This window comes from Phyllopteryx taeniolatus, chromosome 17 (assembly GCF_024500385.1).
Source record: "Phyllopteryx taeniolatus isolate TA_2022b chromosome 17, UOR_Ptae_1.2, whole genome shotgun sequence".
Classification (NCBI taxonomy): Eukaryota; Metazoa; Chordata; class Actinopteri; order Syngnathiformes; family Syngnathidae; genus Phyllopteryx; species Phyllopteryx taeniolatus.
Window position 1 is genome coordinate 1,004,044 of NC_084518.1, and position 14,413 is coordinate 1,018,456.

At 44.1% G+C, this 14,413-nt stretch overlaps 3 protein-coding genes across 3 annotated transcripts; 2 read left to right on the plus strand and 1 right to left on the minus strand.

Annotated features, from left to right (window-relative positions):
* The first annotated feature begins 18 nt into the window (after positions 1-18).
* On the plus strand, positions 19-4,574 carry cfap298 (cilia and flagella associated protein 298). The gene is made up of 8 exons (XM_061751713.1): positions 19-167; positions 580-740; positions 1,265-1,432; positions 1,919-1,986; positions 2,061-2,219; positions 2,842-2,973; positions 3,677-3,772; positions 4,321-4,574. The coding sequence occupies exons 2-8, from the start codon at positions 602-604 to the stop codon at positions 4,429-4,431; spliced, it is 873 nt and encodes a 290-aa protein (XP_061607697.1). The 5' UTR covers positions 19-167; positions 580-601; the 3' UTR covers positions 4,432-4,574.
* Positions 4,575-4,974: 400 nt separating this feature from the next.
* haus1 (HAUS augmin-like complex, subunit 1) lies at positions 4,975-8,960 on the minus strand. The gene is made up of 10 exons (XM_061751720.1): positions 8,817-8,960; positions 7,820-8,006; positions 7,587-7,761; positions 7,097-7,232; positions 6,888-7,022; positions 5,671-5,794; positions 5,403-5,468; positions 5,266-5,337; positions 5,138-5,185; positions 4,975-5,068 (listed from the first exon to the last, which is right to left on the minus strand). Exons 2-10 carry the CDS (start codon positions 7,838-7,840, stop codon positions 5,024-5,026), a joined length of 822 nt encoding a protein of 273 aa, XP_061607704.1. The 5' UTR covers positions 7,841-8,006; positions 8,817-8,960; the 3' UTR covers positions 4,975-5,023.
* Positions 8,056-13,461, plus strand: mis18a (MIS18 kinetochore protein A). Its single transcript, XM_061751721.1, has 5 exons — positions 8,056-9,141; positions 9,273-9,339; positions 9,809-9,931; positions 10,918-11,020; positions 13,197-13,461. The coding sequence occupies exons 1-5, from the start codon at positions 8,769-8,771 to the stop codon at positions 13,266-13,268; spliced, it is 738 nt and encodes a 245-aa protein (XP_061607705.1). The 5' UTR covers positions 8,056-8,768; the 3' UTR covers positions 13,269-13,461.
* Positions 13,462-14,413: the final 952 nt, after the last annotated feature.

The window sequence follows — 14,413 nt, forward strand, 5'->3', positions numbered from 1 at the left end:
TCAAGTTAATCTGCAGTTCTGCCTTTGGCCTTTGGATGGCAGTAGTGCTGCTTCGCCCATCTTGATGACGATGAAGAAGAATCGTCGAGCCAACGCGAGTTGCTAAGTCACCAGACGTAAACAAATGTGAACGTGTGGCTTTTTGGTCGTCCTTTGCACCGCAACAGGTAAGTGTTAGCTACTAAATTACCAAAATGTGCCACTCAAGACGATCTTAAAGCTGTTCTGATGCCGAAAGGAAGTTGGTAAAAACGTTGGATGTTACTTAATCAGTATTTATTCCATTATTTTTCTTCTCTCGCAGTCAAGTAAATATACAGCAAATTAACTTTTGATCATGATCCTGTATTTTTTTTCAAATCCTTTTTATTGTATCTGTTACAGCTCCGGTGTATGTTATGTTATTGTTATGATGATTGCGTAAATGTTCTAGCCTTTAGCTTTAGCCTTTAGCTCATTCTCGAATCTTCTTCGACGGCAATTGCCATGGTTAGGTTGTGTTGTCCCCTGACCCTCTCTCACACACACATCGTGGTGGTGTGTCCGACGTTGTTTCTCTCCTTTTCCTTTTTCTTGAAGGAAGGACAGGTTTGATTTGGAGATGGTTATTCTGCACGTCAAGCGCGGGGATGAGAGCCACTTCCTGTTCAGCACCGGCGTGCACGAGCCCGTCGACGTGCTCGTGCGCGACATTACGAACATTTACAACGGCAGGCTGAAAGTCGACCGAATATGTGCAGGTAAGACTTTTTTTTTACCGGATTAATGAGTCTAAAACCAGTGTATTACAATTGTGAAAATTCATTAGGTAGCCATATTATCTTATAAGGGAAATATTAGGGACTTTTTGTTTGTATATAAAAGCGAATGCAGTGCTAACCCACCCATCAAGTGTGAAATAATTTAAAAAAAAACCTATGCACGCAGATCTTTTTTTAAAAATGGATTTTACAATATCTAACAATGTAAATGTTGTACACTATTGAAAACATATATATTGTTAAAAATGCAGCAAGTGTACTCCATAAAAAAGAGATACTTTTTTAGAAATAAAACCTCTATGTTTACTATTGTTGTAATCCACGGTCACATTATGCAGTTTGAATGTTAGCACTGTACTTAAATATATAAAAATAAATAACTACTTTAAAAAAAATTCAATTAACACTAGTAACAAGTTTTATTTTATTTTTGGTCTCTCCAGATTAAAATGTGGCTTCTCTTAAAAGAAAAAAAAAAAAATCTTATTTTGTCATCTGTCTAGAGATGGCCGAGCTGGCCGAGCACGGCGTCACGCTGCCACCCAACATGCAAGGGCTGACGGATGAGCAGCTGGTGGACCTGAAGCTGAAGGACGAGTGGGAGGACAAGTGCGTGCCCAGCGGGGGCGCCGTCTTCAAGAAGGACGACGTGGGCCGGCGCAACGGACACGGTGGGGAGAAAGACGTCTTTGAGCTTTCAAAATAAATGGCCTGAACCAGTTCGTATCAAAAGTACACCTCAAAATTAGCTATCTGCCTTTAAAATTAAACCTCAATTTGTTTCCCCAAAAGTCATTATAATACATTTTTTAGATACATTTTTTTTTGTCTTGTGTTGTCCGTGGGTTTGACCAAACCAGCAGCAAAACTTGGCCATACGAAAGTCCATCCATCCGTTCTCTTCACCGCGTCTTCTCACGCGGGTCGCGGGGGGCGTGCTGGCGCATATCCCGGCTATCTTCGGGCGAGTAGGCGGGGTACACCCTGAACTGGTTGCCAGCCAATCGCGGGGCACATACAACATACAACCATTCACACTCACAGTCACACCTACGGGCAATTTAGAGTCTCCAATGAATGCATTTAATTCGTCTGGGAAATGAATCGTTTTGGCTCCATTGTATGAATGATGTATGTTGCCATGTTTTCTTCGTCAGCTCCTAATGAGAAAATGAAAGCCGTGCTGCTTAAAACGGTGGACGAGGCAAAGGCCCTCATCTCCAAAGTGAGTCGGCACGTGAATTCTAACTGGATTTTAGCAGTAATCCACAACGTCAGCCCTTTGTTTCCCCTTTGAAGAAACAAGCGGAAGCCAACGTGTGCGTAACCATGGCGATGGTGAGAGAGGCCATGGCCCAGCTGCGGGGGGCCGTCATGATCGTGTACCCCATGGGGCTGCCTCCCCACGACCCCATCCGCATGGAGTTGGAAGACCGCGAGGATCTGTCGGGGACGCAGGTGAGCCCAGCAGGGCTGTTAAATATTTTTAGACTCGATTATTCTATCGATTAATCAGATAAACATTTATTTAGCATTATTAAATGAGAAAATGTGCACAGGAGGTGCATGTATTATTGTTGTCCACTTGGGGTCGCCATCCTCATGCTCCACACTGTAATATCTGTGACTTTGAGTGTGGTGGGCGTCAGCAAATGAGAGTGTAGCGTTGGCGGCTGATCGCTGCGGAGCTTCTATATTTTTCTGGTAATCGAATGATTCGAGTTACTCGATTAATTTTTTCAGCCCCGAAATTATGAACCGGTAAAAGAAACAACAAACCAACGACTCCTTCTTACCTCATCTTTGGGCTAATTAAAAGCTCCGATACGATTGTGCCGTAGAGCATACAAATCTAACATCCTAAATGAATAATTTCAGTTTTTTTTATAAAGAAAATAAAACGTTTCTCGTCCACACCAGAAAGTTTTCTTCAGCAGCAAAAAGTTTTTAATGCGCACAAAGGTTTTTCATGAGCATGAAAAACATTTTGCTCATGTGTAAGTTTCCCGGCGTCCTCGTAAAATGTTCTTGTGCACGCGAGGAACTTTTTGCCGATCACGAGAAATGTGCTTTATTTTAGGCGTCGCTGCTGGTGCTGGAGGAGTCCGAGTGCCAGCTGTGGTGGGCGGCCAAGGAGTTGCAGAAGGGCAAGAAGCTGCAGGACTATATCGGCAAGAACGACAAAACCAAGCTGATGGTCAAGATCCAGAAGGTCAGACCACACGGAGCCACTCGCGTGTCACAGATTATTATTTTTTTTAACTTTGTGTTGCAAAGTGAAAGAAAAAATTAAGCAATTCAGGTACTGTGATGCCCGCGCACGTGGGCACGGAGAGCCACAGTCGCCAACGCACTTTATCAGTTTTTCGGTTGTTTATTGAACGGGACCAGCGAACTGGAACTACTGATGTCACTCGTTAGGCCTCACCCCTTAACAACACGGGGATGCACTACAGTCTGTACAGTAATAACACAATAAAATCAGTTTGTATTTATTTACATTCTCTTTTCTACAATATTTATTGTTATTCAATATGTAACAAAATCAAATAAATGAATGAAACTCTTACGTCAAGGTCCAACTGTATAATGTCATATCATTGCCGTTTATGACCTTGGGCAGGGTTTGGCAGTCCACAGAGCGCCATTGCAAGTCCACTGACAATTGAAATCAAAAGCGATAGTAGACCGTCTTTTATGCTGCCTGCTAATACGTGTTTTTAGTTGTGTACACACAACACTGACATTGTCGCCGTTGTGTCGAGAGCTAAGAAAATAAATACCCATCAGACCCAGCAGTAGAGGGGGCAACGGCCCATTTGAGACCCCCAAAGTTTCAACAGGACCGTCATTGTTGATACTGTGGCTATTTTGATTAGGACATTTTGTGACAATGTGGTGCTGTTGCCCCGCAGAAAGGGCAGGGGGCGCCGGCGAGGGAGCCTCTGGTCACCAATGAGCAGCACAAGCAGATGATGATGCATTACTACAGGAGGCAGGAGGAGCTCAAGGTGAGCCAAAATCCTCACAAAACCCCACCAAGGTGACACTTTTCAATGCAGTGCTGCCTTCACATACAAGTGACCATGACAATTTTCTCTCAAATGTATCACTTTTTCCTAAAAATAAGAATCTTTTTTTTCATTTTCACAAAGAGATGATCGTCTCGTTTCTTGACAAGTGTATGAGAACAGGCGCAAAGGAAAACCTTTCAAAAGTGTGTTTTAAAACGTATTTTGCCAAACCAACGTTGTCTCTATGGTGCCTCAGCATACACATGAAATAGGAATTCAAACGGTGCACGCGTTCCTGAGGCCCAGACGTTTTTCTGCCGAGAGGCGTGAAATCGGCTCGTTGGAATTGTTAGAAAGTTGCTTTCTGGGGGTCCAAATAGCCACCAAATGTTCGTTTCATCTCCACAAAGTGATGTTATACGATCACCCCCCCAGTGCGAGAACAAGAGCTTAGGAATACTTTAAAAAGTGGCACCTAACAAGTTTCAATGTTGATTTAGAAGAAAAAACACCCGACAAACATTGACGCACTTTTTCTTTTGCAGAAATTAGATGAGGCCGATGACGACAGCTACATGGACTCGGAATGGTCGGACCGGCAGGCCCTCAAAAGACAATTTCAAGGCCTGAGCAACATTAAATGGGGGCCCAGGTAACGGTTTTGACTTCCTCCGACAGGGTTGCCGTGTCCTCGCTTTCTTCCCGCCAACCAACGACTGGACGCCATTCGCGCGCACACGGGCGATGATGTCACACTTTGATCCCATTTAATAAACGGCTTTTATTTGCTCGACTTGAATGCCGTTCAAGTGTGGACCTAATTTTGACATGACGATTAATCATTTAGAGACCTTGTTTAACTTAAACTTGAACACATAGACTATCATAATACTTACAGGCATATATTCTTTAACCTCTGCAAGAATATGTATATTATCACATCTTACTAAATCCCTGAGAGTAGTGGTGATTTCCTTTTTTTTTGCTTTTAGTTTGTTCTTTTTTGGGTGGGAAACCACTCATTGGTGGTTTATCCCCACTGAAGAGTGTTTTTTTTCAACCTTCTATCATTCTAGTGAAAATATCTTCCCAAATGTTCTCTTAAAACAAGACATTGTTGACAATGAATGAATGTGGTCGACCTAATGCGTACAATTTGTCTGCGCTCTAGCGAGTGACGTGTAACAAAAGACAAAACGCTTGTTCCATTTGAAGTTTATTTGTAAAATATCCTTTCGGTGTCAGAGTTCACTTGAAGTCCACGTGCATCTCCAGCCGGGAGTCGAGCGCCGCCTAGAGAGACGAGAAAAGATTCAAGGACGGAAGCTTTTTCATTTGCACTTGAGCAACTCGTCGACTTGCCAGCTCTCTTTTGGCCTCTTCGATTTTGACTCGAGCCAGAGACGGACTCTGTGGTGGCGGCAAACATTTCACGTTCAACAAAACAAAGACGTTGTCCATTCAAACATTTCCACCGGTGCGTAACAGACCGCGCTGAGGTCCAGGAAAGGCTCCAGTTTCTTCTTCAGTGGAACTATTTCTGTCTTCAGTGCGTTCACTTCCTGTTCGGAGGAACAAAACGGGAAGTTGGAGGTCTGCAGAATTAGATTTTGTAGCCTGAGCTCACCTCCGAGAGTCGGACCAGAGCTTGATGGCTGAGCGGCTCCTTCATGTTCCTGGAAGCCAGCTGTGCCTGAGCGAACGACACAAAAAAAAACGCATCGTTGCACGAGTCGTTTGTAACGATCGCAATTCGGCAAACATGACGGCCATCTTGGATAAATTAACATTTTAAATATTCAACATCCTAAAATGAGCTGTGGTCTTTTACGCTCGTTTCTCACGGCAAAAATATCGACTGCTTTTAAAGCACAGGCCGCGTTTGGATTGCGTACCTCCTGGCCCTCCCGCCGGGTGCGGATCTCTTTCGCCTTGGCCTCGAGGAAGTCCATGTTGAGCATGCGCTCCTCCACTTTGGCGCTCTCCGCAGCTTGAGCCTGACGCGTTTTGCTCACGTCCCTGCCGGGGACCCAAGCACAGGTTGACGCTTTTTCAGGAGGCCAAAACAATTTCGGAGCAATCAAAAGTCGGGTTCTCTAGAAAAGAGAAAAGTCCAGTTTTTTTTTTTTTTTTTTTTTTTAATATATTTCAAAAGAATTTGTACTCTTACAAGAAAATCGTTTAGAATTTTTAGATACATTGGTATATTTTCAAGAAAGTCATATTTCTCCAGGAAAAAGTGGTAATTACAAACTTTCAGAAATTGCGCTGAAGTCATACATTTTGGAGAGGAGACAAAAAGAGATCTTTTAAAGAAATAATTATTTTTGGGGGAGTAAAAATGTGTGGTTTGTAGAGAAAAGATTGGAGTCAAATAAAATCACATTTTTAAAGAAAAAGACATTTTCGAGGAGACAAGCTTTCATTTTACTAGAACAAAGTCATAGATGTTTGAGAATAAAGTTGTTTACGGGGAAAAAAAATCTGAGAAGTTGTAATCTTACAGTAACCACATATTCTAAAATTTTCTTCTAGAATACAATTTTATATTTCAATTTTAAAAAGTTTAAAGGGAAATTGTCTTTTTTGAGGGGAAGTCATATTTCCAGAATAAAGTGCATGCTTTCTATGAAGAATAATAAGAGAATGATGTTTTGGTACAAATATACATAATAGAAAACACAGTCATGACTAAAAATATTGGCAACCCACAGTTGCATTTATGTATATTTTCCAAGGGGGAGAAAAAAAAAAAAAAGTCTTCCAGAAAGTCATTTATTTCTAGGGCGGAAAAGTAGTCAGTTAACTTAGAGAGAGATTGAAGAAAATAGGTTGTAATGTTACGAGAATAAATGTTCCTTATTTTTAAATGTGTATATTTTCATGAAAAGATCATACTTAATAACATCATTATATGTTTGTAGGGGGGGGGGAAAAAACATTTAGGGACTAAAGCAGTCATTTTTTGAGAAAAAGTTGTATATTCTAGAGGAGAGAAGAAAAAAGAGTCTTGTTTTTGAGTACTAAAGTCGTAATTTTCAAGTGAAAAAGTATCATATTTTCTCAGGGGGAAAAAAAAAGACGCGCGTTTGTGAATATCGAGTGTGCGTACGCTTGCAGTTGTCCTCCGAGCACCATCGTGTCGCTCAGCTTCTTCCCGAGGACCAGCAGCCTCCGGTCCAGCTTCCTCTCGGACTTCTCCGCCTCCAGGAGCTCGTCGGTCAGACGGTTCAGCGCCGGCATCAAACTGCGAAACGCGGCCTGCGGCGTTACTCGGCGGCGGCGCTTTCTGGCATGAGCGACATGTGCGGCCCCGCGTACCTGTAGAGCGACGTGTCTCTGGTCGCCAGAACCGCGGCGATGTCCACCAGCGAGGCCAAGTAGTCCGCGCAGGACTCGGACAGGCTGGCGTAGGACACGCCCAAACTTTGGACCAGAACATCGTGGAGGTGAGCGCCTGCGGGACCACAATGAAGATGGCCGCCGTCAAATTTCAGTTCAGTTTATTTTTGAAAGGGGACAATGCAATTTCATAAAACACATGAAGTACACATGGTTAAAAAAGCCCGAATTAGCCAGAAGGCTAGTTTTCATCTGTAGTCCCCTGGCCATGATGTAAAAAAGCAGTAAAATACATCTACAAGACAATATAATACAGGATACATAATCAAACTATACTATTAAGAGAGAATAAAACCATAATTTTTTTTATCATAACAAAAAGACAACATAACATACTTCAGACCGGGAGTGCGAGATTTGACAAGATATATATTCGTCCATCCAAAACCGAACGTGGCGTTTGCCTCACCGTCAGCCCGGTACTCGGCCGCTTTGTGTTTGCGGTCTTGGGCGAGCAGGTCGGCGCGGCTGCAGCTCGCCTCGCTGGAACGGGCGAGCTGCTCCAAAATGTTCACCGTCCGCGCGTTCATCTCGAACGGAGGAACCGCCTCGTCGCCGAACGCCGCCGCCAGCCAGCGGTTCACCTGGACCGAGTCGCAGCATGAGCACAGCAACAAAAGGCACGCAGACGCGACTCGTTACCTTTTGGATCTTTTCACACATGGCCGAGGGATGAGAATTTGTTGACGACGCGCGGTCGAGTCAACGGCGACGTCCGGTTGTCATTTTCGCGCTGCTGACGTCGCCCGAAGCACTTCCGGATTGTTTTGCCAACTTTCCGGGTTATTGTCCAATCGCAAGAAAGGATCAGTGTACTTCCGCCTTTTTCCTATCGCGTAAATGTTAGATTCAAATTGGTTAGTTAAAAGCTTACATCGATACTGACTGAATACATAAATAATAACAATAATAATGAATTTAAATTCTGTTTTTCGCGTAACGTTACCGAAACACAAAGATGAAAACGAACAAAGAATAATCACCCCAAATATAAACAACTTGTGGAAATCAGCTCCCCAGAAAATATGTCATTGAAAAATCAAATCAAACCAATGCGTAATGTTCCGTGGACGATATTGCATGCCTGTTTGAAAGAAGAACTGAATGGTTTGTCGTATGGGACGTTTAAGGGGTGAAGTATCATGGGTGTTATATTTTCGGGTTATACCCAATTATTTATTGATACAAAAGTAATGCTGTCCTTAAATTGTGATCGATAGCTTATACGTACACACTAATATTCTTTGTCGAGAAATAATAATTTAAAACGAAGACATAAACCTTGGTTTCCGTCAGCACATCTGCCTCACAGTTGTGAGGTTGCGGGTTCAAATCCCTGCGATTGGCTGGCGACCGGTTCAGGGTGTATCCCGCCCCTCGCCCGGAGTCAGCTGGGCTAGGCCCCGGCACGCCCGCGACCCGCGCGAGGAGAAGCCCTACGGAAAATGGACGGATGTGTGTTTTCCACCGCGAACGAAGATGAATCCCTCTTGCTAAAACGACGTGGCGTAATAGGCTCTCCTCCAGAAGAAATCGCGAGAAAAATGTCGTTGCGAGGTGGAACGACATTGTTGCGTAAAACGGTTTTACAATGACTACATTTGAAGATGAAATGGACAGCCGGTCGTTTGGCGCTCACAATAAAACGAGCAGGAACGCGCAGGGTGGCGAAGCATCTCGCTTCCTTCTCTCGCCAATTTCCGTCCTGGCGCCGCGAAGATTCAAAAACAAAATGGCGACGGGCGGCAAGTGTCCAACGCACAGCGTGCAAAGTGTCAACAGGACGTTCGAAACGTATAAAGCGGACTCGTCCGTCGTCGAGGAGAGGCTGTTGCAACTCAAGGTGGACGACGACGACGCCGACGGCCCGATGGTGTTCACTTGCGGAAAGTGCAAGTTGCCCGTCGGGGATTCGTTGTCGTGGGACGGCAGCGAAGACGCCCAAAATCAAATTCAGCTCAAGCGTAAGTTGTTTTTCATTCCAAGTGCACAAGCTAGCTCGGGGGAAACAAAATGGACAAATGGACGTTAGCTAGCCGGCTGGCGACGAGCGGTGCGCTGAGGCGACGTCTGACGTGTTTGTTTTGGCCCTCAGGGGTCTCGGACAACGTGCTGATGGCGAAGGACGCTCGTCTGCACGAAGCCTGCAAAGGTTCTCTGTGGTAAGAAACTTCCCACATGGCGTTCCTTTACATTGGTCGCAAGTTTCAGTCAGTTGGGTGTTTTCGTGCAGCAGAGCTTTGCAGGTCTGCCTCACATTTCAAAGAAAGGGTAGTGGACTTGGATGCAGGGATTAACGTCGGCACCTTTTGATGTGCCTGCCAATTCATAGAGGTAAATAGTTTGTGTAGATGTCTTCGGGCCTGGACTCTCATCAAATGTGGGATTATTTTTGAAAAGATAGGAAGTTGAGCGCTTTTGTTGGTGTTCACCGTGCCGCCATGTCAACGGCGTTCATCCAAATAAAAAAGCTTTTGAGAACTTTTTGAAGTTGATCGGATCAAATGTCTAGGAGGAGTTCGTTCAAATATGACCTCGATAAAAGACGGAAAATGAGGCACAATTTGAAGGTGTTTCGGGTATGCCCCAAGATTCTTTTTGTACGGCTCAATCTGGAATCTTTTTCGCCAGTCTGGTCGTGGGATTGGTGTGTGGCGGATGCCGCTCGACCCTCGGGATGGTCTACAAATCCACGCCCAAGAACTTGGACCACAAGAGATACAAGTTCTGCTTCGACGTGGCCCACATCGACAGGTAGCCTTCAAATTTTGCATTCAGAATTACGAGAATTGTTTTGGGGGGGGGTTTATTGTACAACGAGGCACGTTTGGATTCTGTTGACGTGTGCGGTGATCGACTGCTCTTGTCTTGTTTTTTTTGTTTTTCTTTACTGTTTATTTTAGTGCGCATTTTTTAGGTCATCACCAGAGTTGCATGTTGAAGAAAAATGTAGTCAGTAGCATGACAGATCAAATGTGTTTTCATTGACTTTGAAAGAAATGCTTCAAATTGCAGCAACTAGCAGAGAAAATAAAAAAAATAACAATTCATGAACAGAAAAATAAAAATGTGTATATATATATATATATATATATATATTTTAAATGTCCACATTAAATCACTTGGTGAGCAGAATAATAGCAATAAAATAATACACAAAAAATAAACGAGAAAACTCATAAGGGCAGCCTGAGTTGAGTAAAAAAACAACAACAAAAAATCCCCAAAATGTTTTGCTTTTATGTCCACAATAATTATCAGCCTCACTGAGAAGAAAATATAATTGTAATAATAAACTAAAAAATAGTGCAAAAAAAGTGTTCATTTCACAAAATAAATCAATGAAAAGAAAAGCCACAATTGCAGCCTGAGTGAGTGGAAAATGTAAGTACAATAATGAATAAATATCTGCAACATATAGCACCCTGACAGAAATATCATAATAATTAAAAATATCCCTTTTTAAAGAAATCCACAACAAATAGAACCCTGACAGAGATGAAAATGGAACTCAAATAATGTAATAGTCATAAAAGCATTTATTTCGCTTCCTCCACCCAGCAGAAATGTTTGTTTATTGTGTAACCACATTTTGAATAGTCACATAATAATGAATACAATGTGCATGTGTTAAGGTTATATCACATTTTATGAACTAAAACATGTTTGAGATGTGCACAACATAATTGATTGAAAGTGGATGTTTTGGATTGGATTGGATTGAGCTTTCACTTTTGCAGTTACGTGCTGGGCTCGGCGAGCACGACGTTGTCAGCGGAGGACGGCGAGGAGCGGCCGGTGACTCTGGAGTACCGAGGCCAAGTCGAGCGCCAGCTCGCTGAGGTAACGGAACAAACACGATCAATGACATCACCGCACGGCAGCTCATCTCGGCAAACCGTCGTCGTGTTTGTTTCTTCGTTTAACCTCAAAGTAAAAATATCTTTTTTTTAAAAAAATGAAAAAAATAGATATCAAAATGTTTCCGTCAATTCTTGCAATTGGTTTTTAAAAATGATGTTTAGGAAGCGGAGGGCGTTTACCTTTCTGCTTAATGGCCTTTGTTTGGTGGAGGGAAACGATTCTCAAATTGGCCTGTAGGAGGCGCTGTGGTCGAGCCTTCTTCCTCAAGCGCGGGGACAAAAAACTGAGAGCATGTGCAGGAATCTTTGTTTCAGGAGAAAAACATGTTGTCGTCGTTGTTGTTGTTGTTGTTGTTGTACATGTGCTCAGCTGGCCGGAAATGTTGCGCAAGAAGAAAAGCGTCGACGGGAAATCAATTCGGATTGATTTTGATGAGGGGCTGTACCTAATCAAGTGGCCAGTCAATTTCCATCGTCCTTTTGTGTGGACGCAAGTGTGAAGATTGTTTACTGTTGACACGTGGGCTTACTCAAGGACGTGTGAGTGAAGATTGGAGTTGGCATGGCGCCGCTTTACCTTGCGGCAATGAAGGGGCATAGCCCATATTGTGCAGGCTGGCAAATATGCAGTTTGCTTGCTGTTGACACACAAAGCTTTTAGTTAACGGTACCGCGTTACCTGGTGTCAACAAAGGGACTTAGGCCATATTGCCCAATTTAGCAAATATGTAAAGTTTGCCTACTGTTGACACATGACTTAATTTGGTGAGAAATTACCAAAGCTTTTAGTTGACATGACATTGACATTTTTTTGGGTCCCAGCAGAGCTTTGAGGTAGAAATTTTGTGTGGCGCTATTTTTGAATTCCAGTTAAACAATATTTTAATTCAACTTTTTTTTTTTTTTCAGTGCTCCATGTTAGCGCTTTACCATGTGTCAACTAAGGGGCTTGTCAAGTTTGTTTGGTACTAAGACTTCGCATGTAAATTCACTCGAAAGCCCGTTCGCAACTACTGTTCATTGAATTGGTTGTGTAGCACGTTTAGCTAACATGTATTTTTCCTGGTGTGTGTCGAGCCGATGTAAACGCGCCTGGCAAGCTCGCACGTACGATCTCGATATCCGTCTGACTTGCAGACTTTTGTTTGGCTTCCACCCTAAAATAAACATTTTAATAGTAAAGGCCAATAACCGCAAACATTTATTGGAAATAAACAAAATGTAAAAAAAAATAAAATAATGTAGAGTGGAACCTCGATAGAACGGACTAATGGGGGCGAGGTTTGTCCGATAAAGCCGATTACTTTTTTTGTTTGTTTTTTCTTGAGGCCATATGCACCCATATTACTGTACAGTACAAAATTGTTCTTTTTGTATTTTTTTGTGGCCTAAAACGACCAGTACAGTTTATAGTACAGTTTATTGTAAATAAATATAAAAAAGGTTGAAAATGTTTGAAAGTTTCCCCTTTTATCCAAACTTACCACGCCGGTGTGCTTGGTCATGGTGACATTGTTGACGTGCAATTCTAATGGTTGGCGAGTCACTTTTCTGAACCTCGAGGAATTAGTGTGCTTCCTAGTTCCAAATCTGTTGCCAAAGGTGAACGGCTTTGACAAAAAAAAAATTACTGTACCAAAAGTAGCATGTTCTAGACTACAAAGACTTGTGTTTTGTACACTTCAAAGCCATGCCGCGCTCTCCCTCTCTCTCTCGTTAGACACAAAAGACGATAGATAAAACCATCGTCATCGCATGGCCGCCACGTCAATGCCCCGCATTCATCATGGTTGCCACGTAGGCATGGGTTGGCACAACCTTTGGAATTAGATCTAGTCATATTTTATATCTGTGACCCCGAAGGAAATGCGTCGGTCCCATTCTCTGCCTGCGTTACGCCAGTAAACAACGGTGGGCAATTCTGGAACTAACAGACTTGGAAACCCATTTTGGACACATTGTTCAGTCCCGACGGTCCGTTTTGTCCGATATCTGTTATATCGAGGTAAAACTGTAAAACAAAGCGAAAGTTTAATTGAAAAATGAATATAATAAAAGGATGATAATGCCACAAGGTCCACAAAGTGAATATTGTTTGTCCCCCATTCTCTCCAAATGATCTTCCTGCGGCTCCTTTGACTTGGCCCCGCCCCCAGATGAAGCTGCTGGTGGTGTCGATGGCGCGACATGTGGAGGAGCTGGAGAGCGCCGTTCGGGACAAGGCCTGAGCGCGTCAGACAAAAGGCTCGCTCGCGCCTCCTCCTCCTCCTCGAGGCGAAATTGGCGCCGTCAGCAGTTCGGGCATCGATCGGGACGCCTTTCGTCGGCCTCCTCCGCCGTGCTTGTTTGTGTGTTTGTGCTCATGCTGTTCATTGTTCGGTTGTGTTCGCAGTTAAGCAAATAAAATGTTTTTTCACATCAGCGCTCCCCAACCTTCACCACTTTGACACATTGGCGCACTTTGAAACAAACAAAGAATTCAAAATCCAAATCGGCGTTACGCTAAATGTTGTTGTGGTCTTTTAAGGCGGATGCTTGCGCCCCATCGTCCAAACATTTCGGCGGCTTGGTTCCCTGTCTTGCGAGCCCGTCTTCCCAAGATTCGGTGGGTTTGGCGACCGAACCCCAAGTCGGCCAAGTCGGACTGCGCACATTGTTCCTCTGCTTCTTGCAAGTCGTGGCCTCTTCTTCCGTTTCCAAGCTTTCCAAACATGAGTTTTTGTGTTGGGATGTGAAAGTGCATGTTGTGTGTACAAGACTCGTCACGCGAGAGCCTGGTGAGGTGCTGCTGTTTTGGTTGGCAACAACGTGCGCATGTGCTCAGCTTTTGTTGTTGTCGAGTGTTTTCAGTGATCCGGATAATCTGCGAGGGTTTTCTTCTTATCCGGTCGGAGCATCCACAGGCGGGCGGATTGACTTTTGCCTTTCGGTCGACGATGCGGCGCCTCGGCGTGCTCGCGGTTGACGCGCGGGCTTACCCGCTGACCTGCAATGTGCCTAGCAACACTTCCTGGCGAGGCACCCTCCCCCGACCCCCGAGGTTTCATCATTCGCCGCGTCCAACCAGCACGCCGTATCCTTGGAGCGGTCGCCACGGCAACAGGCACCACGTGCTACATCGGCTCGCTTGTTGCGGGAGGGGCTAGCGGCTAATCTGTGTGTGTGTGCGCGCGCGCGCCCCTGTGTGGTGTTTTTCTCCCGACTAACCACACCCTCCCTCCCAGGCTGCAAACAACAAAACACGCCGCAACGTTTTTGTGCTTGAGCGTCTCGTGTTGTTTGCAGACGGATGTGCGCACACGCGGCGTGGGGCCCAATTCAAACTATTAAAACACTAGTGCAGCCCGTGTGTCAAATGGTCAGACGCCAGTTC